Source organism: Pongo abelii, chromosome 20 (assembly GCF_028885655.2).
Source record: "Pongo abelii isolate AG06213 chromosome 20, NHGRI_mPonAbe1-v2.0_pri, whole genome shotgun sequence".
Classification (NCBI taxonomy): domain Eukaryota; kingdom Metazoa; phylum Chordata; class Mammalia; order Primates; family Hominidae; genus Pongo; species Pongo abelii.
The window spans coordinates 56663036-56688011 of record NC_072005.2 but is presented as its reverse complement, the minus strand read 5'-3'; the positions used below and the strand labels follow the sequence as shown (position 1 = coordinate 56688011).

At 56.7% G+C, this 24976-nt stretch overlaps 3 protein-coding genes across 10 annotated transcripts in view; all 3 read left to right on the top strand.

Moving 5' to 3' along the window:
• The window catches only part of LRRC4B (leucine rich repeat containing 4B), a 51195-nt gene extending 40208 nt beyond the window's left edge, over positions 1-10987 (top strand). For both annotated transcript variants that reach the window (XM_024237345.3, XM_024237343.3), the window contains exon 3: positions 8451-10987. In XM_024237345.3, the coding sequence (XP_024093113.3) occupies positions 8451-10295 (1845 nt within the window). In that variant the 3' untranslated portion in view covers positions 10296-10987. The remainder of the gene's footprint in view (positions 1-8450) is intronic.
• Positions 10988-11033: 46 nt separating this feature from the next.
• ASPDH (aspartate dehydrogenase domain containing) lies at positions 11034-16706 on the top strand. 2 transcript variants are annotated; one of them, XM_002829614.5, is made up of 7 exons: positions 11034-14138; positions 14699-14843; positions 15104-15188; positions 15305-15454; positions 15535-15755; positions 15825-15979; positions 16373-16533. In XM_002829614.5, exons 1-7 carry the CDS (start codon positions 14087-14089, stop codon positions 16414-16416), a joined length of 852 nt encoding a protein of 283 aa, XP_002829660.4. In that variant the 5' UTR covers positions 11034-14086; the 3' UTR covers positions 16417-16533. The 2 variants fall into 2 exon arrangements, with proteins under 2 accessions (XP_002829660.4, XP_054394911.2); XM_054538936.2 differs by lacking the exon at positions 15825-15979 and having other exon boundaries at positions 11034-14843; positions 16373-16706.
• On the top strand, positions 16621-22111 carry JOSD2 (Josephin domain containing 2). 6 transcript variants are annotated; one of them, XM_024238401.3, is made up of 5 exons: positions 16621-17052; positions 17697-17859; positions 20463-20588; positions 21537-21731; positions 21837-22111. In XM_024238401.3, the coding sequence occupies exons 2-5, from the start codon at positions 17714-17716 to the stop codon at positions 21934-21936; spliced, it is 567 nt and encodes a 188-aa protein (XP_024094169.2). In that variant the 5' UTR covers positions 16621-17052; positions 17697-17713; the 3' UTR covers positions 21937-22111. The 6 variants fall into 6 exon arrangements, with proteins under 6 accessions (XP_024094169.2, XP_024094170.2, XP_024094171.2 ...); XM_024238402.3 differs by having other exon boundaries at positions 16740-17028; positions 17700-17859; XM_024238403.3 differs by having other exon boundaries at positions 16740-17052; positions 17700-17859.
• Positions 22112-24976: the final 2865 nt, after the last annotated feature.

Sequence of the window (24976 nt, the reverse complement as noted above, 5' to 3'; positions counted from 1 at the left end):
GTCTGTAATCCCAGCACTTTGGGAGGCCAAGACAGGCAGATCACGAGGTCAGGAGATCGAAACCATCCTGGCTAACACGGTGAAACCCCACCTCTACTAAAAATACAAAAAATTAGCCGGTGTGGTGGTGCGTGCCTATAGTCCCAGCTACTCCAGAGGCTGAGGCAGGAAAATCACTTGAACCTGGGAGGCGGAGCTTGCAGTGAGCTGAGATTGTGCCACCGCACTCCAGCCTGGGCAACAGAGCAAGACTCAAAAAAAAAAAAGAGAGAAAAAGAGAAAGAGGGAGGGAGGGAGGGAAAGAGACAGAGAGAAAGGAGAAAGAAAAGGAAAGATCACCCTATCAATTACAGATCAACGTCCATACATAGGTATAGCCAGCCGTGGGCCAGTACTCTAGAGAGCCGTTCATATCATGTCTTTGAAGCACTTTTCGTGATGTAAGAAAATACAATGTTATTAAGGGGAAATGCAGGACCCAGGCAAGTATATTGTATCATCAAAATTTTGTAAAACAGCAAGCCGCAATGAATGGTTCATGCCTGTAATCCCAGCACTTTGGGAGGCTGAGGCAGGCAGATCACGAGGTCAGGAGATCGAGACCATGCTGGCTAACACAGTGAAACGTCATCTCTACTAAAAATGCAAAAAATTAGCCGGGAGTGGTGGCGGGTGCCTGTAGTCCCAGCTACTCAGGAGGCTGAGGCAGGAGAATGGTGTGAACCCAGGAGGCGGAGCTAGCAGTAAGCCAAGATTGTGCCACTGCGCTCCAGCCTGGGTGACAGAGCGAGACTCTGTCTCAAAAAAAAATACAAAAATACAAAAATTACCCGGGCGTAGTGGCGTGTGCCTGTAATCCCAGCTACCCAGGAGGCTGAGGCAGGAGAATTGCATGAACCCGGGAGGCAGAAGTTGTAGTGAGCCAAGATTGTGCCACTGCACTCTATCCTGGGCAACAGAGTGAGACTCTATCTCAAAAAAAAAAAAAAGTAAAAGATAATGAAAAAATATATCCCTGCATAATATGCATAGAAAAAATTGGAAGGGTGTGCCAAATGATTAACATAAATTAACTCTGGGTAGATGTATTTTGGCCAATTTTTACTTTCTTCTCATACATTTTTTCCTAAATGAGTATATATCACTTTTTAAAAATTTTTTTTATTTTAGAAACACGGTTTCACCTTATTGCCTAGGCTAGTCTGGAACTCCTGACCTCAAGTAATCTGCCTGCCTCGGCCTCCCAAAGTGCTGGGATTACAGGCATAAGCCACTGCGCCTATCCTTTGTCTATCCTTTTCACTCTGAGGCCGTGGAGTCCTTCATTGGGCAAGATGCCCTGTGGTTGGGACCCAGTCCCTGTCCTCCCTGGAGGCACCTGGACCCTGGGCTCCAGGGAACCCAGCCCCGGGGATCCCTGACCAGACTGGGGTGGGTAGACGGGACCAGGACATCCTCCCGTGTAAGTGACCCTGGAACTAGGTGTTGAAGGACAGATGGGGGGAGGTATCCAGGAAAAAAGCAGGAAAGGGGTTCCTGGCAGAGGGAAACACAGGCACAAAGGCCAGAGGCAAGAGTGTGTCTGCTGGGCTCAGGGACTTGCCAGAACAGGAGGTGGGGGAAACAAGTAGGGAGGAAGGAGAAGGTGGTGCCTGGCGGATGAGCTGCTCCAGGGCAGAGACTGTGTCTTATGGGCTCTCACTGTCATCGTCGCCTTGGTGGGCAGCATAGCGCGGCACGGGAGAGTCTTATGCTGGGACTGACGGCAGTCCTGGGAGGATTGTGAAGGGCCCAGGGGAGGGATAGGGGATCTGTGGGTATAAACAGACTTTTATTTTGTTATGTTTTATGTTATGTTATGTGATGTTATTTTTGAGACTGAGTTTCTCTCTTGTTACCCAGGCTGGAGTACAATGGCATGATCTTGGCTCACCGCAACCTCGCCTCCTGGGTTCAAACGATTCTCCTGCCTCAGCCTCCCGAATAGCTGGGATTACAGGCATGCGCCCTGCCTAAACAGAACTTTCTAGGGCCTAGTGGGAGAGGCAGAGGGCTGAGGTGCAACTGGGGCCGTTGGCATGGAGAGGAGAGGCTGGAACAGGGGGTCAGAGGACAGGGAGCCAGGAGCGGGGCGGCCCTGATTTTCTGCGGGAAAGGATGCAGTCAGACAGTTCTTGCCGGGGAGGGTGGCTCACGCCTGTAATCCCAGCACTTTGGGAGGCCGAGTTGGGCAGATCGCCTGAGGTCAGGAGTTCAAGACCAGCCTGGCCAACATGGTAAAACCCCGTCTCTACTAAAAAAAAAAAAAAATACAAAAATTAGCCGGGCGTGGTGGTGCATGCCTGTAATCCTAGCTACTTGGGAGGCTGAGGCAGGAGAATCACTTGAACCCAGGAGGTGGAGGTTGCAGTGAGCCGAGATTACGCCATTACACTCCAGCCTGGGCAACAAGAGCAAAACTCCCTCTCAAAAAAAAAAAAAAAAAAAAAAAAAAAAAGGGCGGTTCTTGGCCCTAACAGCCGCCTTTCAGTGGACGGCTCAGGGCTGTAATCCCAAGGGCATGGTACAAGTTTCTCAACGCCAGCGATAATAACAATGAGAATGACGATGTGCTGAGCACCCCTGAACGCTGGGACCTCATCTCCTCTCCCTCACCCTCTGAAGTGCTTTTCATCATCCTCCTTGTGGTAAGAGTGGGCCCAGAGGTACAGAGAGCTCAAGTGACAGGCCCTACAACCAGGACGGGGGAGGAGGGATTTGAACAGGTCTCTGCTCTTCACACCACATCTGTGACCTCTGTTTCCGTGTCTGTCCACGGGGAATGGCGATGGGTGGGTGTGAGGTGGCAGAGCGAGATGGGGAGGGGCGCAGCCTCCAGCCAGCCCTGCCCAGCTCTGCCATGGAGCAAGCCACTTCTTTAGGCTCCTGTTTCCTCCTTTCTAAAACGGGGCAATCACAGTCCTTGTTCATAGGGCTGCTGGATGGACAAAAGGCGACTGTGTCTGCAGAGCATCCTTGAGCGCCAAGTAAACCTGCAGCATCTCACAGGGCAGCCGCCAGCATCGGGGCTGCTGGCTGGGCTCGGGGACTGCGTGCATTGCTACTGAGAGGCGCCCTGGACGCCCTGGGTGTAAAACACGTGTTGGGTTTCCTTGGATTTCGAAGCTCCACCATAAAGAGTGTAAAATGGCTCAATCGCAAGTTTTCATCTGATGACAGGTTCAAATTGGAGTATTTTGGACCTGTTGAGCTAAATAAATATATTAGTAAAGTTGATTTCACCTGTTTGGTTTTTTTTTTTTTTCAATGTGGCTTCTAGGAAATTTGAAATTACACATGTGGGCTGGATGTGGTGGCTCACGCCTGTAATCCCAGCACTTTGGGAGGCTGAGACGGGAGGATCGCTTGAGGCCAGGAGTTTGAGACCAGCCTGGGCAACATAGGGAGACCCCATCTCTACAAAAAATTAAAATAAAATAAAATTAGCCAGGTGCGCTGGCACATGCCTGTAGTCCCAGCTACTCAGGAGGCTGAGGTGAGCAGATCACTTGAGCCCAGATGGTCAAGGCTGCAGTGAGCCGAGACTGTGCCATTGCACTTCAGCCTGGGTGACACAGTGAGACTCTGTCTTAAAACAAAACAACCAAACATTACACATGTAGTTTACATTCTATTTCTACTGGACAGCACCGACATAAATTATTATTATGTTATGACTGTGCCTATGCCATGAATATTACCATTTCTTATGCTGGGTGCCTCTCAGGTATATCTGGGTTTGGTTTTGTTTTTATTCCTGCTTACTATAAAAGTAATTTTTGCTCATTGAGGAAAAAAAATCACAAAACAATAAAAATTGTCCATAATTCCCAACAGATAAAGTTCACTACTAAGAAAAGCTTGGAGTATGTCCTTCCAGTTTGTTTTTTTGTTTTTTGTTTTTTGTTTTTTTTGACAGAGTCTCACTCTATCACCCAGGCTGGAGTGCAACGGGGCGATCTTGGCCCACTGCAACCTCCGCCTCCCGGGTTCAAGAGATTCTCCTGCCTCAGCCTCCCAAGTAGCTGGGATTACAGGCACCTGCCACCATGCCCGACTAATTTTTTGTATTTTTAGTAGAGATGGGGTTTCGCCATGTTGGCCAAGCTGGTCTCGAACTCCTGACCGCAGGTGATCTACCTGCCTTGGCCTCTCAGAGTGCTAGGATTACAGGCATGAGCCACCACGCCCGGCCTCTTTTTTCTTTTTAAGATGGAGTCTTACTGTGTCGCCCAGGCCAGAGTGCAGTGGCTCAATCTCGGCTCACTGCAACCTCTGCCTCCCTCTTGCCTCAGTCTCCCGAGTAACTGGGATTGCAGGCACCCACCACCACCCCTGGCTAATTTTTGTATTTTTAGTAGAGACAGAGCTTTATCATGTTGGCCAGGCTGGTCTCAAACTCCCAACCTCAACTGATCTGCCTGCCTCGGCCTACCTAAGTGCTGGGATTACAGGTGTGAGCCACCACGCCCGGCCTCTTTTTCTCTTTTTTCTTTTGGTGCATATACTCTGATACCTAATTCTTAGCTTCTTTGTGATGACACAGGATGCATCTGAGGTTCTCAGTTTCCTCCGTTAATACTGTAACACTGCATTCCCCCAGTGTCTGTCCCCTTCTCCCTGGCACACACCACTATCTGGGCTTTGCAAATATGATCCAATGGCTGTGTGGCCTTCTGAGCCTCAGTGTACCCGGCATGGTCATCAGTAGTGAGGACCCTGTGAGATCCTGCCTCTCGTGCTCTGACCCAGCACTGGACCCCAGCCCCAGCCCTGAGAGGTGGCAGCCAGGGTCAGAGGTCAAGAGCCAGGACTCTGGAACCAGAGGGCCTGGATCCAATCCCAACTCTGCTGTCCACTTCTGTGTGACCTTGGGCAAGTCACTGCACCTCCCTGGGCCTAATTCATCATCCTTCGTGTGAAACTCTTGAGGTCTGATGCGTTTTGACATTCTGATATTAGAAACGTAGTAATAGACAGTATAGGTTTTATAATATCTTAGTGGTCTTGAAACATGGGAATTTCTAGAATGAAATGTTTGGATAGTCACGAGTGGGATCAATAAAAGCTTTACTTTCATGTGGCTGGGTGAGGTGGCTCACACCAGTAATCCCAGCACTTTGGAAGGCCAAGGCGGGTGGATCACCTGAGGCCAGGAGTTCGAGACCAGCCTGGCCAACATGGCAAAACCCTGTCTCTACTAAAAATACAAAAAATTAGCCAAGCGTGTTGATGCGTGCCTGTAATCCCAGCTACTTATGAGGCTAGGCAGGAGAATCACTTGAACCTGGCAGGCGGAGGTTGCAGTGAGCCGAGATCACGCCTCTGCACTCCAGCCTGGGCGACAGAGCAAGACTCCGTCTCAAAATAAATAAATAAATACAATACAATAAATAAATAAATAAATAGCTTCACGTGAGTTCTGATCGGGTTTTGCTGCCAAGTGGGATTTGGTGTCAAAGTTTGGAAAAATCTGGTTGTTAGGGCCTCAAGAATTTTGGAATTGCAGGTATCGAATAAGGACTGGTAATAGTGCCCATCTCACAGGGCAGTTTGGAGGATTAAAAGAGTTATTACCCACAAAGCGTTTAGAACAGTGTCTGGCACCAAAGATGTGTTCAATGTGTCTTAGTTGCTGGTATTAGTATTTTCATTTTGTATTATTTATTTATTTATTTTGGGGACGGGGTCTGCCTCTGTCACGCAGGCTGGAGTGCAGTGACACGATCACAGTTCACTGCAGCCTTGGCCTCCTGGGCTCAAGCGATCCTCCCATCTTAGCCTTCTGAGTAGCTGGGACCACAGGTGCACGCCATCACACAGGGCTAATTTTTGTATTTGTTTGTAGAGATGGGGGTCTTGCTTTGTTGACCAGGCTTGTCTTCACCTCCCGGGCTCAAGCGATCCTCCCACCTCGGCCTCCCAAAGTGCTGGGATTACTGGTCTGAGCCACCATGCCCAGCCTTATTTTTTTCATTTTTAAAACTATGTATAGTGGCCAGGCGTGGTGGTTCACACCTGTAACATCCCAGCGCTTTGGGAGGCCAAGGCAGGCAGATCACTTCAGATTGGGAGTTCAAGAACAGTCTGGCCAACATGGTGAAACCCCGTCTCTACTAAAAATACAAAATTGGCTGGGCACGGTGGCTCACGCCTGTAATCCCAGCACTTTGGGGAGGCCGAGGTGGGTGGATCACGAGGTCAGGAGTTCAAGGCCAGCATGGTGAAATCCCATCTCTACTAAAAATACAAAAATTAGCCAGATATGGTGGCACGCCCCTGTAATCCCAGCTACTTGGGAGACTGAGGCAGAAGAATCGCTAGAACCTGGAAGGCGGAGGTTACAGTGAGCCGAGACTGTGCAACTGCACTCCAGCCTGGGTGACAGAGCAAGACTCTGTCTCAAAAATAAAATAAAATAAAATAAAGTATCACTGGCATAGAATAAAATATTCTCATTTTAAGTGTAGTTTGGGGAGTCCTAACAGTCACTTTTCATCATGTAACCACCACGCCAATGTAGCACCTTTCAGTCACCCCAGAAAGCTCTCTAATGCCCTTCCCTGTCTGCCCCAGATACCTCACCCACCCACACATGCAGAGACATCCACTTAGAACACCCAGAGTATGGTGTGGACGGATCCACCGCGCCAGCTCCTTTGTGTTCGGCGTCTTTTGCTCAGTGTAACCCTCTAAAGATTCATCCAGAGGGTCATCAGTAGCCAGGTCCCTTTCATGGCTGAGCTGAGAGATTCATCCAGGGGGTCACAGTAGCCAGGTCCCTTTCATGGCTGAGCTGCAGCATCCTTCACACGGCCACACCTCGCAGTGTTTGTCCATTCACCTGCTGAGGAACATTTGGGATGTCTCCAGCTTAGGCAGTCCTGAGAAAAAAATGCTGTGAACACCCACATAGAAGCCGTTGCGTGGACATCTGCCTTCATTTCTCTTGAGGAAATACCCAGGAATGGAACAGCTGGGTCGGATGGCCACTCCAGTTTTAACTTTTTTTTCAAAAGTTTTTTCCTCTTCAGTCCCAAAATTCTTGTTTTTATATTTCTTTTTAAATTCTTTTTGTAGAGACAAGGTCTCCCAATGTTGCCCAGACTGGTCTCAAGCTTCTGGGCTCAGGTGATCGTCTCACCTTGGCCTCCCAAAGTGCTGGGATTACAGGCATAAGCCACTGTGCCTGGCCCCCAAAATTCTTTTTTTTTTTCAAGACGGAATCTCGCTCTGTCACCCAGGCTGGAGTGCGGTGACACGATCTCAGCTCACTGCAACCTCTGCCTCCCAGGTTCAAGCGATTCTCCTGCCTCAGCCTCCCAAGTAGCTGGGATTACAGGCATGTGCCACCATGCCCGGCTAATTTTTGTATTTTTAGTAGAGACGGGGTTTCACCATGTTGGCCAGGCTGGTCTCAAACTCCTGACCTCAGGTGATCCACCCACTGCAGCCTCCCAAAGTGCTGGCATTACAGGCGTTAGCCACCATGCCTGGCCGTCCCCAAAATTCTTGAATCCAGTTTTAACTTTATAAGTAACTATCTTTTTTTCTCTTTTTTTCATTTTCTTGCTTGTTCATTTTTCTTTTCTTTTTTTTCTTTTTTTTTTTTTTTTTTTGACAGGGTATTACTTCATTGCCCAGGCTGGAGTGCAGTAGCATGATCAGGGCTCACTGCAGCCTTCACTTTCCAGGCTTACACAATCCTCCCACCTCAGCCTCCCTAGTAGCTGGGACAACAGGCACATGCCACCACACCTGGCTAATTTATTTTATTTTATTTTATTTTATTTTATTTTTATTTTTGTAGAGATGGGGTCTATGTTCTGATGACCAGTCTGATCTTGAACTCCTGGGTTCAAGTGATCTGCCCACCTCAGCCTCCCAAAGTGCTGGGATTACAGGCATGAGCCACCCCTGTGCTTGGTCCCCCAAAATTCTTGAATCCAGTTTTTTTGTTTGTTTCTACATGGAGTCTTGCTCTGTTGCCCAGGCAGGAGTGCAGTGGCACTATCTCGACTCACTGCAAACTCTGCCTCCTGGGTTCAAGTGATTCTCGTGCCTCAGCCTCCCTAGTAGCTGGGATTACACGCACCACCACACCTGGCTAATTTTTGTATTTTTAGTAGAGACATGTTGGCCAGGCTGGTCTCAAACTCCTGACCTCAAGTGATCCACCTGCCTCGGCCTCCCAAAGTGCTGAGATTACAGGCGTGAGCCACCACACCCAGCCTTGACTCCAGTTTTAACTTTATAAGAAACTCATCAAACCATGTTGCAATATGGTCGTACCGTCACAGCACGGCATGGGAGATCCAGCCACCCGGCCCCACCTGCGCCCAGGACCTTGGTGATCCCCCCACGGTCCACATCAGTATCTCCGTGACTGATCCGTGTCTCCCTCTCCCCAGGTGATCCGGACGGACACGTTCAAGCACCTGCGGCACCTGGAGATTCTGCAGCTGAGCAAGAACCTGGTGCGCAAGATCGAGGTGGGCGCTTTCAACGGGCTGCCCAGCCTCAACACGCTGGAGCTTTTTGACAACCGGCTGACCACGGTGCCCACGCAGGCCTTCGAGTACCTGTCCAAGCTGCGGGAGCTCTGGCTGCGCAACAACCCCATCGAGAGCATCCCCTCCTACGCCTTCAACCGCGTGCCCTCGCTGCGGCGCCTGGACCTGGGCGAGCTCAAGCGGCTGGAGTACATCTCGGAGGCGGCCTTCGAGGGGCTGGTCAACCTGCGCTACCTCAACCTGGGCATGTGCAACCTCAAGGACATCCCCAACCTGACGGCCCTGGTGCGCCTGGAGGAGCTGGAGCTGTCGGGCAACCGGCTGGACCTGATCCGCCCGGGCTCCTTCCAGGGTCTCACCAGCCTGCGCAAGCTGTGGCTCATGCACGCCCAGGTAGCCACCATCGAGCGCAACGCCTTCGACGACCTCAAGTCGCTGGAGGAGCTCAACCTGTCCCACAACAACCTGATGTCGCTGCCCCACGACCTCTTCACGCCCCTGCACCGCCTCGAGCGCGTGCACCTCAACCACAACCCCTGGCATTGCAACTGCGACGTGCTCTGGCTGAGCTGGTGGCTCAAGGAGACGGTGCCCAGCAACACGACGTGCTGCGCCCGCTGTCATGCGCCCGCCGGCCTCAAGGGGCGCTACATTGGGGAGCTGGACCAGTCGCATTTCACCTGCTATGCGCCCGTCATCGTGGAGCCGCCCACGGACCTCAACGTCACCGAGGGCATGGCTGCCGAGCTCAAATGCCGCACGGGCACCTCCATGACCTCCGTCAACTGGCTGACGCCCAACGGCACCCTCATGACCCACGGCTCCTACCGCGTGCGCATCTCCGTCCTGCATGACGGCACGCTTAACTTCACCAACGTCACCGTGCAGGACACGGGCCAGTACACGTGCATGGTGACGAACTCAGCCGGCAACACCACCGCCTCGGCCACACTCAACGTCTCGGCCGTGGACCCCGTGGCGGCCGGGGGCACCGGCAGCGGCGGGGGCGGCCCTGGGGGCAGTGGTGGTGTTGGAGGGGGCAGTGGAGGCTACACCTACTTCACCACGGTGACCGTGGAGACCCTGGAGACGCAGCCCGGAGAGGAAGCCCTGCAGCCGCGGGGGACGGAGAAGGAACCGCCAGGGCCCACGACGGACGGTGTCTGGGGCGGGGGCCGGCCTGGGGACGCGGCCGGCCCTGCCTCGTCTTCTACCACGGCACCCGCCCCGCGCTCCTCGCGGCCCACAGAGAAGGCGTTCACGGTGCCCATCACGGATGTGACGGAGAACGCCCTCAAGGACCTGGACGACGTCATGAAGACCACCAAAATCATCATCGGCTGCTTCGTGGCCATCACGTTCATGGCCGCGGTAATGCTCGTGGCCTTCTACAAGCTGCGCAAGCAGCACCAGCTCCACAAGCACCACGGGCCCACGCGCACCGTGGAGATCATCAACGTGGAGGACGAGCTGCCCGCCGCCTCGGCCGTGTCCGTGGCCGCCGCAGCCGCCGTGGCCAGTGGGGGGGGTGTGGGCGGGGACAGCCACCTGGCCCTGCCCGCCCTGGAGCGAGACCACCTCAACCACCACCACTACGTGGCTGCCGCCTTCAAGGCGCACTACAGCAGCAACCCCAGCGGCGGGGGCTGCGGGGGCAAAGGCCCGCCTGGCCTCAATTCCATCCATGAACCTCTGCTCTTCAAGAGCGGCTCCAAGGAGAACGTGCAAGAGACGCAGATCTGAGGCGGCGGGGCCGGGTGGGCGAGGGGCGTGGAGCCCCCCCCCCCAGCCCCAGCCCGGGCGCAGCCTGACCGGGACCCCTCCTTCCCACAGCCCAGCCCACCTTCTGGGACCACGCAGGGAATTGGGGAGAGGTGGCTTCCAGCCCCATCTGGGGCTCGGACCCCCAGTGAGGACAGGGTGGGGCTCCAGGAGCGGAGTCTCTGGGATCCTCGCCTCACCCCCGCCAATCCCCGGTGACGGGAGGGGACGTGGGACCCAGGAGAAGTGGCCTGAGTTCTCCGCGTTTCCTCCTCGCTCTCCCACCAAGCGTTCCCGGCCCGCCGCCTTCCAGGGGAGAGAGGAGCTTTTTCCAGGGGTGTCCTTTCCCCTCGGCCCCAGACACCCTCCTTTTACGGTTCAGTTTTTGCAGTTTGACGCCCGTCCCTCCCTCCCACTCCTCCGCCCTCAAAACTGAAGAGAAGGACACGTCGCCAGAGCTCCCGTCCCAGCGCCCGGCTCTGCTCCCGGCCCAGCGCCCGGCTCTGCTCCCGGCCGGCGGTCCCTGTCGTCGGCAGGGGGTGGCAGCCTCCACCTGCCCCAGCCCCACCTGCCCCACAGACACTTTTGATACTGAAGGGAGGTTTGCGTCAACGACTACCTGCTCTGTAATTACTTTAAAAAAAAAACATGGAAAAAGTAAAAAAATATTTTTTTTGGTCATGAAAGCACGGAGGAGAGAAAACAAAGTGAATGTGGGTGGGGGCGGAAGGAGAGGCTGGAGAGCCAGCCTCGCAGCTCCCTCGGGAGGGTGGGCACAGGGCACCTCCGGGTGGTCTTAGGCCCCTCAGCCTTCACCCTGGAGACCCCAGAGAAGGTCTGATTCCCTCCCTTCCTAAACTCCTCCCCTAGCACCACCACACCACACCCAAACCCAGGCGGAGACTTAGAACAAAGGAAATCTATCATCCCACAGTTCTGGAGGCTGGAAGCGATCAAGGTGCCAGGAGGGCCACGCTCTCTCTGAAACCTGGGGGTACCTCAGGGGAGCTTCCTGCTTCGCCAGCTTCTGGTGGCCCCAGGCTGTCCTGGCTGGTGGCTGTATCACATCACCCCAGTCTTCCAGCGCCTGCCCTGTAGCCTCTCATCTCTTCCCTCTGTGTGCGTCTGTCTGTGTCCAACTCCCCCTCTTTTATTTTTTTATTTTTAATTGAGATGGAGTTTCATTCTTGTCGCCCAGGCTGGAGTGCAATGGTGTGATCTCGGCTCACTGCAACCTCTGCTTCCCAGCTTCAAGCGATTCTCCTGCCTCAGCCTCCCAAGTAACTGGGATTACAGGCATGCGCCACCACGCCTGGCTAATTTTTGTATTTTTAGTAGAGACGGGGTTTCACCACGTTGGCCAGGCTGGTTTCAAACTCCTAACCTCAGGTGATCCACTCACCTCGGCCTCTCAAAGTGCTCGGATTACAGGCATGAGCCACCACACCTGACCGTTTTTTTTGTTTGTTTGTTTGTTTGTTTTTGAGACAGAGTCTTGCTCTCTTGTCCAGGCTGGAGTGCAGTGGCACAATTTCAGCTCACTGAAGCCTCTGCCTCCCAGGTTCAAGCAAATCTCCTCCCTCAGCCCCCTGAGTAGCTAGGATTACATGCGCCTACCACCACACCCAGCTAATTTTTGTATTTTTAGTAGAGACAGGGTTTCACCTTGTTGGCCAGGCTGGTCTCGAACTTCTGACCTCAAGTGATCCACCTGCCTCAGCCTCCCAAAGTGCTGGGATTATAGGCGTGAGCCACTGCAGCCTGCCTAACCTCCCCTCTAACAAGGACAGAGGTCAGACTGGACCAGGAGCCTCCACCTCCAGTAAAACCTCAGCTCCATCCTTGGCAAAAACCAATTCCCAAATAAGGTCCCATTCTGAGGCCCTGGAGGTCAGGACTTCTGCGCTTCCCTTTCTGGGTGACAATTCAACCCACAACAGGGCCCAATCCAGAGCGCATGTCTCCACTGCAGACCCCCTCAAGGCTGCTCCGGAGGAGGGGGCGCTGAAGGGGAGGCAGGCCAAGTGGGAGGCTGGGATTGCGGCCTCTGGGGCACAGGAGCTGTATTTCTGGCCGGTTCAGTGGGAGGCTGGAGGGCCGGATTGGGTGGGCCTGGGGCGGCAGGGGCACCACAGTGCCACCCAGAAGGGCAGGAACAGAGCCCTGGGAGGGCAGGGAGCAAACCCTGAGCGGGCCTGGTTGGGGGGTTGCCGGCACAGTGGGCAGCTGTCGAGTGGGTTGCAGGAGGGGGTGATGATGTCTCTTGGGGGGTCAAGGCGCCTGAGTTGCAGCCCCTGCAGGGCTAAGGCTGGCCAGAGCTGCCATCTCACGCTGCTGGGGGAGGCAGAGGGAGTGACAGAGCCATGCAGGGCCTTCCAGTGCTTTCCCACACTGAGATGGCTTCGGGGACACAGCCCTGAGGACACACAGGCCTGCGCCCAGCCCCCTTCTCCCCTCATAGTGGCCCAGCCTGTACTCCATACATGGCAGCTATGGGCACTATGGGGACACTCAGGCCCCAGGAGGAGTCAGAAGGTGGAGATGGCGGGACGCCCCCCACTTCCATGAGGTGCCTGGCCCCTGCCCCCTTCCTGGCTGTCTACACCCAGTCATCTTCTCTCTCCCACACCCGGGGCTCCTGGCTCCGGAAGCCAATTCCTCCCTTATCAGCAGTGGCAGCCTCTGGGTGCCGCGTCGGGGTCTTGGCCCCTCTCTGTCTGCCTGCATCTGTCTCCTCTCTCCTCCTGTCAACTTGGGGCTCTTGCCACCCAGTGCCCGCCCCCCCACCGCATGCTGCCGTTCACGCTCTCGCTCTCTTTCTCTCCAGCCTCCTTCCAGCGCCAATCCTGGTTGCCATGGAAACACTGCAGCGGGTACCAACCAGGTGGTGGCTGGGGGCAGGGAGCCCGCGCTGCCGCAGCCTGCGCCATTTCCGATGCCAGGCACCCTCGAGGCACAGTGGCTGGGGCTCAGGTTGGGGGCACTTGGCCTCTCCAGGCCTCGAAGGCTTCTGGGCTGATGCGAGCTGGGGAACGGGAGGGACGGACGTGGGAGTGAGTATGTCACACGGGAGGCAGCTGGTGGCACGATGGGGGACAGAGTGAAAGGTGGCAAGTCAAGGTGAACTGAAGGATGATCAGAGCGGAGGGAGGCTGTGGACGGGAGCGGAGGCTGCGGGAAGGGGACCCGAGCTGCGCAGCAGGGCTAGGGAGGTTGGACCCGCTGAGGCAAGGGCACATCAAGGAGAAGCCGCAAACAGGGCTCCCGCTGCCTCTGGGAGGGCTGGGGTCACGGCCAGGCTGAAGCCTCCCTCAGACCTCAGCCGCCTGAGGACAAGGAGGAGAGGTAAGCACAAGGGGACAGACAGAGCCCAGAGTCCCTGTCACCATCTCTTCTCCCCACCCAAAGCAAGATGCAGTTTCCATGACAACCCGGCCAGCCAGAGATGGGGCAGGGGACTGCAAAGAAAACTTTCCAGATCAGCAGGGAGAGAGAGGGTGTGCTGCAGGGGAAAGCGGGGCACGCAGGGCTCCCAGAACCCCCGGTCACCATGCTCACTGTGAGGACCCGGGAAAGTGGACAGAGCACAGGGAAGGATTCTCCCGCTTCCACTCCCGCAGGCCCACACCCCCACACTGGGCCTGCGGGGAAGGGGGAAGACTGAGCCCAGAGGCTCAAGGGTCAGATGTCCAAAGAGCAGCGGCTGCCCAGGCCTTGTGCAGGAGGCAGCGAGCAGCCCAGGGAGTCGGGCCACAGACACCGCACTCAGGGCCATGGCCGACAGGAGCCCGTGGAGGGTGGGCGTGGTGGGCTATGGCCGCCTCGGTGAGTCCCTGACCATCCTGGGCCTCCTTCCCCAAGCCCCTTCCTAAAGCTCCCAAGACTCTCTGCCCTCCACAAATACTTTTTTCTGTCTCTATCTGCCCCTGGCTGTGTCTCTGGGTCTGCCCACCGCACCCCCACCCCAGGTCTCTGTCCTCTCCGTCTCTGTCTCCCTTCTCTCTGGCCTCTGTCCACCACACTGCGTCTCTGCCCCTGCCCCCATCTCTGTCTCCCTTCCCCGAAATCTGAGTCTGTCCCCACCTCCTCTCTCCCTGGGTCTCTGTCCCTACCTCCTCTCTCTCTGGGTCTCTGTCCCCACCTCCTCTCTCTCTAAGCCTGTGTCCTCCTGTCCCTCTGAATCTCTGCCCCTGGCTCCATCTCTGTCTCCCCGAGTCTCTGTCCTCACCTCCTCTCTCTCTGGGACTCTGTCCCCCTGTCTCTGGGTCTCTGTTCCCATCTCTGAGTCTCTGTCCCCCTCTCTCTGGGTCTCTGTCGTCCCCTCCTCTCTGGGTCTCTGTACCCCTCTCTCTGGATCTCTAGCCCTCTCCTTTCCCTCTCCCCAGGACAGTCCCTCGTCTCCCGCCTCTTGGCTCAGGGACCAGAACTTGGCCTAGAACTTGTTTTTGTCTGGAATCGTGACCCAGGACGAATGGCAGGGAGCGTGCCCCCTTCCCTGCAGCTCCAGAACCTTGCTGCCTTTGGGGAAAGGTCAGTGACCTTGCCATGGGAGAGTGGAGCTCCCTGAAGCTCCTGTCCTGGCCCTCTTAGCCACTGTGTGATCTCAGGGGTTCCCTGACCCTCTCTGGGCATTGGTTGAAGCAAATGTGAAACGGGACGAACCCATTCATCTCATTTCGCCTCCCAGGTCAAGGAGAAGAGGGGCAGCCCTCAGTAGACTCGGAGGGAACCTTGGGGAGAAGAGGCCTAATACCTCTCCAAGACTCTCTGCCCTCTTTCCCCTCTCCCAGGCACCCTGATCTGGTTGTGGAAGTGGCCCATCCCAAAATAATCCATGAATCTGGGGCACAAATCCTGCGCCATGCCAATCTCCTGGTAAGCCCCACCCCAACCATTCACGCAGAGCCGTACCCCTTCTGTCTTGGTCTCACCCCACCCTGAAGTGGATATCCCTCCCTGACCTCAACCCTCCCCTCCTTCCTCCACCCCAGGTGGGGTCCCCCTCAGCTCTAAGTGACCAGACCACAGAGCGACAGCTCTTGGAGGCCTCACAGCACTGGGACCACGCCGTGTTTGTGGCCCGAGGGGCCCTGTGGGGCACTGAGGACATCAGGAGATTGGATGCAGCTGGGGGCCTCCAGGTGAGGCCTGCTGGGCTCCCCAAGAACCAGGGGAGGTCTGCAAAGACCCCACTCCCCCTAACCCGGGCTCTTGCTTCCAGAGCCTTCGTGTCACCATGGCCACACACCCCGATGGCTTCCGGCTTGAGGGACCCCTGGCTGCAGCCCACAGCACTGGGCCTTGCACTGTGCTCTACGAAGGCCCTGTCCGTGGGCTCTGCCCCTTTGCCCCCCGAAATTCCAACACCATGGCGGCGGCTGCCCTGGCTGCCCCCAGCCTGGGCTTCGATGGGGTGATTGGAGTGCTTGTGGCTGATCTCAGGTGAGCAGAGCTAAGCAGGGTGGTGGGCTGAGTCCAGGCTCACCAGACTGACTGCCCCGCTTGTCCCAGCCTCACGGACATGCACGTGGTGGATGTAGAGCTGAGCGGACCCCCGGGCCCCACGGGCCGAAGCTTTGCTGTGCACACCCACAGAGAGAACCCTGCCGAGCCAGGCGCGGTCACCGGCTCCGCCACCGTCACGGCCTTCTGGCGGAGCCTCCTGGGTGCGGCCAGGCCCCTCTCCCCCGGCCCTGGGCTCTTGTGTTCTGCAGAGCTTGGGGGTCCCGGGTTCTCGCTAGTTCTGCAGTTCTGGTTCTGTATTTGTTGACCTTTATTTCTGACTTTTATTTCCTTAACCTCTCTCCACGACTTTGAATCCTGGCACTGTAGATGTCTCCATTTCTGTCCACGTCCCCTCTCTGAGTCTCTGTGCCCGCCTCTGATCAAGACTCTCTCTCTCTCTGTCTCTGTCCACCCCCAGGGCTCTGTCCCGCTCTCTCCGGGTCTTCCTCCACCGCCCCCCTGGCCTGTCCCCTCCTCCCACCACTGCCTCCCCCAAGCGTCTGTCTCCTCATCTCTCCTCTGTCTCACTCGCTCATTCCCCTCTCTCCCCGCAGCCTGCTGCCAGCTCCCCTCCAGGCCGGGGATCCATCTCTGCTGAGAAGCCTCCTCCCTCCCGAGACAAGATCATCTGCCTGGCCTCTCACTACCACCACCCCACCCTTGCCCTGCCCCACGTCCCCAGGGTCTCCTTTCCGACTCAGTAAAGATCACCGCTGCCTCCCCCCGCACCGCCTGGCGTCTCTGATCCGTTTCCCTTGTGTGACGTCACACTGCGTCTGCGCACCGCGCATGACGCCATCGCCGGGGGCGAGCACCCGCGAGAGCGCGGCGCCAGAAAGCTATCGCGAGAGCCTACCCACTACGTTTCCTAGAATCTCTGAGCGGTAGTGGGCGCGGCAGTATGCGAAAGAAGGGCCTCTGAGGCGCACTTCCGGGACCTGCCGCGGGGCCCGACGAAGTTGTAGTGCGGCATTTCCTAGGCCCGACGGCCGACTTCAGGGCCACGCGACCCGGGCGTTCCATGTGGAGCAGGAGTCCCGCGGGGTCCCACGGGCGTCGTAGTCCGGCGCGCGGGGATCACCGGGAGCTGTAGTCCGTCCCGCCTGCCCAGTCAGCGCGGTGCTCCCCGCCCCGCACTCGGAGCCCAGAGCCGCCGCCCAGGAAGGGGATGCGGAAGCCCCTGGCTCGGTGGAGCGGAGAGGCAGGCGGGGTGAGGGGCGTTGCCAGGCAAAAGGCGAGCGCCGTGGTTGGGGTGCGGGTCGGCGAAGGGCTCCATTCCTTGGTGTCCGGGGAGGGGGCCTGGTTGCTGGGTGATAGGAAAAGGAACTCCTGTTGCTTAGTGATTGGGGAGGGGGCCCCGTTGCCAGGTGACAAGAGCAGAGAGCCTCGCTGCTTCATGACCGGGGAAGGGGAGTCTTCTGTTGCTAGGAGACCAGAGGGGACCCTATTACCTAGAGACAGGGGAGGAGGATTCTCTATTGCTAGGTGCTCGGAGGACAGACTTTGTTACCTAGTGCGGTGGGGAGGGGGCTCTGTTGCTAGGTAACCACAGAGCGCCCTGGTTACCTAGGGACGGGGAGGAGGGTTCCTCTGTTGCTAGGTGACCATGATAGGGACCCTTTTACTTAGAGACCTGGTGAGGGTGGTTTTCTGTTGCTAGGGGAGCAGAAGAGACAGCCTTTTCCATAGGAATAGGAATAGGGGATGGAGGGACGTGTACTGCCAAGAGACTGCCGGGGAGCGGGGTCAGGGGCCCAGTGTCCTCCTGGGCTGCCCCGAGCCCCAGCTCAATCAATGGCGATGCCCCAAAGGCCTGCTGGGAGGTTGGACCTCTAGATCCCGGGCCCCTGAGGACCTTCTCCCCCTCCCAACCCCCAGCAGGAGCCGAGGACGGCATGTCCCAGGCCCCGGGAGCACAGCCGAGCCCACCCACTGTGTACCACGAACGGCAGCGCCTGGAGCTGTGTGCCGTCCACGCCCTCAACAACGTTCTGCAGCAGCAGCTCTTTAGCCAGGAGGCTGCCGATGAGATCTGCAAGAGGTGACCGTCACCCACCCCAGCCCCTGGAGCAGCAGGGCTCTGGCGGAGTGACCCACCTGGGTCTCGCCGCCAGGCAGGCGCTGAGCCTTGGGGGCTTTCTTCTGCCCCGCGCTCACTTGCCTAAGCTAGACGCTGGGACTCTGGGGAGATGTTGCCTCCTGTGCCTGTCTGTCCCTGTGGCCTCAGCCCCAGCCAGGCCTCAATCCAGTGGTTCGTTTTTTTTTTGTTTTTTTTTGTTTTTTTTTTTTGAGACAGAGTCTCGCTCTGTCGCCCAGGCTGGAGTGCAGTTGCGCGCGATCTCGCTCACTGCAAGCTCCGCCTCCCGGGTTCATGCCATTCTCCTGCCTCAGCCTCCCGAGTAGCTGGGACTACAGTCGCCCACCACCACGCCCGGCTAATTTTTTGTATTTTTAGTAGAGACGGGGTTTCACCATGTTAGCCGGGATGGTCTCGATCTCCTGACTTCGTGATCCACCCGCGTCGGCCTCCCAAAGTGCTAGGATTACAGGCGTGAGCCACCGCGCCCGGCCCCCTGGTTCTTTCTTTAGAGACAAAGTCTGGCTGGTCTTGAACTCCTGAGCTTAAGTGATCCTCCCACCTCAGCCTCCCCAGTAGCTGGGATTACAGGCTCACCCAGCTTCAGGCGTCTCTTATCTGGGCCCTGTCACAGCTCTCCAGTCCATCCTAAACACGCCTCCGCCCTACTCAGGGCCCTCCCTCATAGCAGAGGCCGAGCCTGCCTCTGCATCTTCAGCCCTCACGGCCCGCCTCAAACCAGACTCTCCACTCCCGTGAGCCCTTCTGTGCAGCCTCTGGGCTTCCAGGTACTTCTTTCTGCCTGGCGTGGCTTCCTTCTCTGCCAGCATGGAATGTTCCTCTTCACTATTCACAATGTCCAACATCACTCCTTGGCCGGGCACAGTGGCTCACACCTGTAATCCCAACACTTTGGGAGGCTGAGGCGGGTGGATCACTTGAGGTCAGGAATTCCAGACCAGCCTGGCCAACAGGGTGAAACCCCGTCTCTACTAAAAAATAAAAATAAATAAAAAATAAAAAAAATTAGCTGGGCGTGGTGGCACACGTCTGTAGTCCCAGCTACTCTGGAGGCCGAGGTGGGAGAATTGCTTGAAGCTGGGAGACAGGTTTCAGTGAGCCGGGCAACAGAGCAAGACTGTCTCAAAAAAAAAAAAAAAAATCACTCCTTTATCATCTCTCATTCCCTCCTCTCTGTCCCCACGTCCCTGGCCCCAGCTCAGGCCTGACCCTCTCCTGTCCAGCCTGCCCATGGCCTCCAGTCTGTCCCTGCCTTCAGTCCCCACTTGATCCTAGAGAGTCTTTCTACACCTGGAGATGGCCCTGCCTCCCCTGCCTCTTGCTCCAAGCCTCCTCTGGCTCTCGGACATCTTAAGAGTCCCAGCCCCTCAGACTGATTATTATGGTATCTATTCATCTCCTCTGTCATTCACAACAAGGACCCATCAGCTCTTTCATACCAAAGCCATGCTGGAGACCCTGAGATGACTCAGACACACACACACACGCTGGAGACCCTGAGATGACTCAGACACACACACACACACACACACACACACGCCTTTCCTTTTCCTCCCATGCCCTGCACACACACACACACGCGCGCGCACACACACACACACACGCCTTTTCCTCCCATGCCCTACACACACACACACACACACACACACACACACACACACACACACACACACACACACACACACACACACACGCCTTTTCCTCCCATGCCCTGCCTGCCCAGGGTCCAGATAGGGAACAGAGGTGCAGCTGTTCAGAGGCAGGGCCCAGAGAACCCAGAGACAAGTGGTGACAGGCGGAAGAGCCTTCCTGGGCAGGGGAAGAGCTGGAGGAAAGGTTGGCGGGGGTGGGGCAGGAGGCAGTGGGCACCGGGGATGTGGCTGGGGACAGGGGACCAGGAAGGAGGGTGCTGAGGCTCTGAGGTGAGGCCACCAGAGCCAGACCACGCAGGGCCTTGTGGGACTCTGTCCTGGGGAAAATGAGGCAGCAGAGTGGGCTGTGAGCAGGGGAGGGGTGAGGGCAACCCCGTGGGAGAAGCAAGCAGTGTTAAATCAGGGTGATGCGGGCAGCTGTCATCGTTGAGTTGGCTCAGTTCACTGGGGGAGCCCAGACAGGGCCCCGACCCAGCCTGGAGGTCAGGAGGCTCCTCTCAGAGGACGTGACATCTGAGTGGGTCTTGAAGGATGGAGGAAGGGACTGGCGGAGGGACAGGGACTTTGTCCAGGGCGTTGGGGAGCCATGGGAGAGCTGTGAGCAGGAGAGGGCCAGGGCCGTGTGGGAATGGACTGGAGGGAGGCTGGAGGCTGCGGGAGAATACAGAGCCCATCTGGGGCCTTGGGGACAGGGCAGAGTCAGGGCAGGAGAGACAGGACTTGGGGACAGGGCAGAGTTGGGGCAGGAGAGGCAAGACTTGGAGGTGGATGAGTTGTGGGGTCTGAAGCGGGGAGAGTCAAAGGCTGAGGCAACTTGTGGCCCCTGGGACCCCCATTTTGTGGGGAGGCCTTTCCAGGGGTCCCCACCTCAGCTCTGGCCACCCCCACTACCAGGTTGGCCCCAGACTCCCGGCTGAACCCTCATCGCAGCCTCCTGGGCACCGGCAACTATGACGTCAATGTGATCATGGCCGCTCTGCAGGGGCTGGGCCTGGCCGCCGTGTGGTGGGACAGGAGGAGGTAGGCCCCAGAGCAGCACAGCGTGTGCTGGGCCGGGCACAGAGGGCACCCTGTAGTGTGAGCCTGTTGGGGGGCAGGGAGGGGAATGTGGCTGGGGGAGGTTGGCGTGAATGTGGGAAGCCTGGCGCTGATGGGTTGGTAGGGGGAGATCAGGTGGTCGATGGGCTGAGATGCTGGGTGGATGATGGTTACTGGGTGAATGCTGAGTAGGCAGTTGGATGTGTTGGGTGAGGGGGAGTGAAGGGGATGGGTGTTCCTGGGCAGTGGGCAGCAGACAGGAGGCTGGGGAGTTGGGTGGATGAATGGGAGGTTTTGATGGCTGGCTGGCCAGTGGCCGGGTGTGTGGCTGGTGGATGAGGGGTAGACCAATGGCAGGTGGGTGAAGAGACTGAGGATTGGGGGCGTGGCGAGTCCACTGTTGGGTGAATGGCTGGCTGGGTGGTGGCTGGTTGTGTGGGTGGGTCGGGGGTGGGTGGTGAACAGTCGATGGCTAGTTGGACGGCGATGGTGGTTGGGTGGTTGACGGGGAGGTGGGGCGGGTGTGTATGAGGGATGGAAGTGAATGCATAGATGGGAGGTGAGTGTGTGAATCGTCACTGGGAAGTTGGCTGGTGGCTGGGAGGCTCAGTGGGGTGGGCGGATCACGCATGGATCCTGGGTGGCTGTGTGAGGAGTGGGTAAGTTGGTGGGTGGGTGGCTGGACAGACAGGGTGATGGTGGTTGGTGAAGGGCCGATGTGAGTTGGGTGGACAGTGGGTGAGTGGGTGGGAGGTTTGAGTGGGCGGGTGAACGGATTAGTGTCGGGAACCAGGGTGGCTGATTAAGGAACACCTCTGGGTGGGCTCAGGAGGCCCCCATCACCACCAGCCTGGGCCCCACATGTTCAGCAACATTTCACTGGCGGGCGGAGCAGGCCCCGATGGCAGTGTCCCCTCCCTGCCCACACAGGCCCCTGTCCCAGCTGGCCCTGCCCCAGGTGCTGGGGCTGATCCTGAACCTGCCCTCACCCGTGTCGCTGGGGCTGCTGTCACTGCCGCTGCGCCGGCGGCACTGGGTGGCCCTGCGCCAGGTGGATGGCATCTACTACAACCTGGACTCCAAGCTGCGGGCGCCCGAGGCCCTGGGGGATGAGGATGGAGTCAGGTGAGCCCCGCAGAGGCGATTCCAAGACCAGGGGCCTGAAACCCCACTTCCCAGAGGGAATGCCCAGGCTGGCCGAGCCTCAGTCTCCCCATTTCTCCCACCCAGGGCCTTCCTGGCGGCTGCGCTGGCCCAGGGCCTGTGCGAGGTGCTGCTGGTAGTGACCAAGGAGGTGGAGGAGAAGGGCTGCTGGCTGCGGACAGACTGACCATGGCTGACCATCGGCACCCACAGCGTAGTCCTGCGCGTCCCCCTCCGGCTGCGCACACTGCGTGCCTGGGAAAGGCCAGCACTTCATGGACCCCGGGGAGGCCCGGCCCCCTCCCCACACCCCTGCTCCCCACTGCCGCTGCTGCCTCAATAAATCTGCTGATTTGCTGCCCGCCTGGCCTGTGTCTGACGGCCCCGCCCTTCTGGGGCCCCTTCCACTCAGTGACTTGCACTTATTTGACAGGCCAGACACCCTGGTGGGTGGGGCCGAGAACCCAGGAGGCCTCCTGGTTCTCTGCCACCTCATGCCAGTTTCTCACCGCTGGGCCTCAGTTTCCTTATCAGTGACACAGCAGAAAAAAACACAAGTCCGTGCCCCCAGGGGCCCGTGCTCCTCCGGTGCTGGAGAGAGACCAGTGGCAAACAAATGAGTTTGATCTCCTGGGTTCCACGGGGGTAATTGCTAAGGAGAAAGCAGGTGTTTACTTCTTTATTTGATTGATTGATTGAGACAGGGGTCTCACTCTGTCACCCAGGCTGGAGTGCAGTGGGTCAATCACAGCTCACTGTAGCCTTGAACTCCTGGGCTCAAACGATCCTCCCACCTCAGCCTCCCAAGTAGCTGGGACCACAGGTGCATGCCACCATACCTGACTACTTTCTTTAAATTTTTTTGTAGAGATGGGATCTCACTTTGTTGCCCAGGCTGGTCTTGAACTCCTGACCTCAAGCAATCTGCCTGCCTCAGCTTCCCAAAGTGCTGGGATTATAGGTGTGAGCCACCATGCCTGAGTTTACTTCTTGACTCGATTCTATTCCATTGATTGGTAGGCGGGCAGAACAGCGGCCCCAAAGATGTCCACACCCTGGCCAGATGTGGTGCCTCATGTCTGTAATCACAGTGCTTTGGGAGGCTGAGGTCCACAAGTATGAGACGAGCCTGGGCAACATAACAAGACCCTGTCTCTACAGAAAAAAAAAAAATTTAAAGTAAGTGGCATGTGAGGCTGGTGGCTCACGCCTGTAATCTCAGCGTTCTAGAAGGCCGAGGCAGGTAGATCACCCGAGATCAAGAGTTCAAGACTGACCGGGCGCAGTGGCTCATGGCTGTAATCCCAACACTTTGGGAGGCTGAGGCAGGCAGATCACGAGGTCAGGAGATCGAGACCATCCTGGCGAACATGGTGAAACCCCATCTCTACTAAAAATACAAAAAAATTAGCCGGGCATGGTGGCGAACGCCTGTAGTCTCAGCTACTGGAGAGGCTGACGCAGGAGAATGGCATGAATCCAGAAGGCGGAGCTTGCAGTGAGTGGAGTGCCACTGCACTCCAGCCTGGGTGACAGAGTGAGACTCCGTCTCAAAAAAAAAAAAAAAATTAGGCCGGGTGTAATGGCTCACGCCTATAATCCCAGTACTTTGGGAGGCCGAGGTGCGTGGATCACGAGGTAAAGAGATCGAGACCAGCCTGGCCAACATGGTGAAAACCCCCTCTACTAAAATTACAAAAATTAGCCAGGCGTGGTGGCGCAGGCCTGTAATCCCAGCTACTCAGGAGGCTGAGGCAGGAGAATCACTTGAACCCAGGAGGTGGAGGTTTTGGTGAGCCGAGATTGCACCACTGCACTCCAGCCTCGGCAACAGAGGAAGACTCTGTCTCATAAATAAATAAATAAGCGGGACGTGGTGGCCTGCGCCTGTAATCACAGCTACTTGGGAAGCTGAGGCAGAAGGATTGCTTGAGCCCAGGAGGTTAAGGCTGCAGTTAGCCATGATTGTGAGTAAGAGAGACCTTGTCTCAAAATATAATAGCCCAGGCATGGTGGCTCACACCTGTAACCCTAGCACTTTGGGAGGCCGAGGCAGGAGGATTCCTTGAGCCCAGGAGGTCGAGGCTGTAGTGAGCCATGGTCGAATCACTGCACTCCACCCTGGGTGACAGAGTGAGACCCTGTCTCAAAAAAATAAAAATAAATATAATAGACCAGGCACGGTGGCTCACGCCTGTAATCCCAGCACTTTGGGAGGCCAAGGCGGGCGGATCACAAGGTCAGGAGATTGAGACCATCCTGACTAACACGGTGAAACCCTGTCTCTACTAAAAATACAAAAAAATTAGCCAGGCATGGTGGCAGGTGCCTGTAGTCTCAGCTACTGGGGAGGCTGAGGCAGAATGGCGTGAATCCAGAAGGCGGAGCTTGCAGTGAGTGGAGATCGTGCCACTGCACTCCAGCCTGGGTGACAGAGTGAGGCTCCATCTCAAACAAACAAACAAAAAAAAAATTAGGCCGGGTGCAGTGGTTCACACTTATAATCCCAGCACTTTGGGAGGCTGAGGTGGGTGGATCACGAGGTAAAGAGATCGAGACCATCCTGGCCAACATGGTAAAAACCCCATCTCTACTAAAATTACAAAAATTAGCCGGGCGTGGTGACACACGCCTGTAATCCCAGCTACTCGAGAGGCTGAGGCAGGAGAATTGCTTGAACCCGGGAGGCAGAGGTTGCAGTGAACTGAGATCGCGCCATTGAACTCCAGCCTCAGCAACAAGAGTGAAACTCCATCTCAAAAAAAAAAAAAATTAATTAAAATAAATAAAATTAAAAGATGCCCTGTCTTAATCCCTGGAGCCTGTGAATATGTTGTGTTACTCGGCCAAGGGGGAGTGAGGTTGCGAGTGGGATTGAGACAGAGAGAGTGTCCTGGATCCCCCGGTGGGCCCTGGGTCATCACAAGGGTCCCCACAGCGGAAGAGGGACGCCTGTGCTGACGGGAAGAGTCGGCCCACCCTCCCAGCTCCCACCCTGTGGGGAGACCCAAGGGGACACCAAGAGTTCCTGTCCCAGCAGTGGGGGCTTTTACGGGGTTCCCACGGAGCACTGCAGGGACCAGAGGACAGAGAAGGGACCCCGGGACAAGCAAGTCACATAAAATGGCCCTGAGACAAGGCTGGCCACGGAAGGCTGAGGAGGGCTCTGCAGAGGCTGGTGGGGCAGGGGAGGGCGCTCCAGAATTGGAAGTCATCCCGGATGAGAC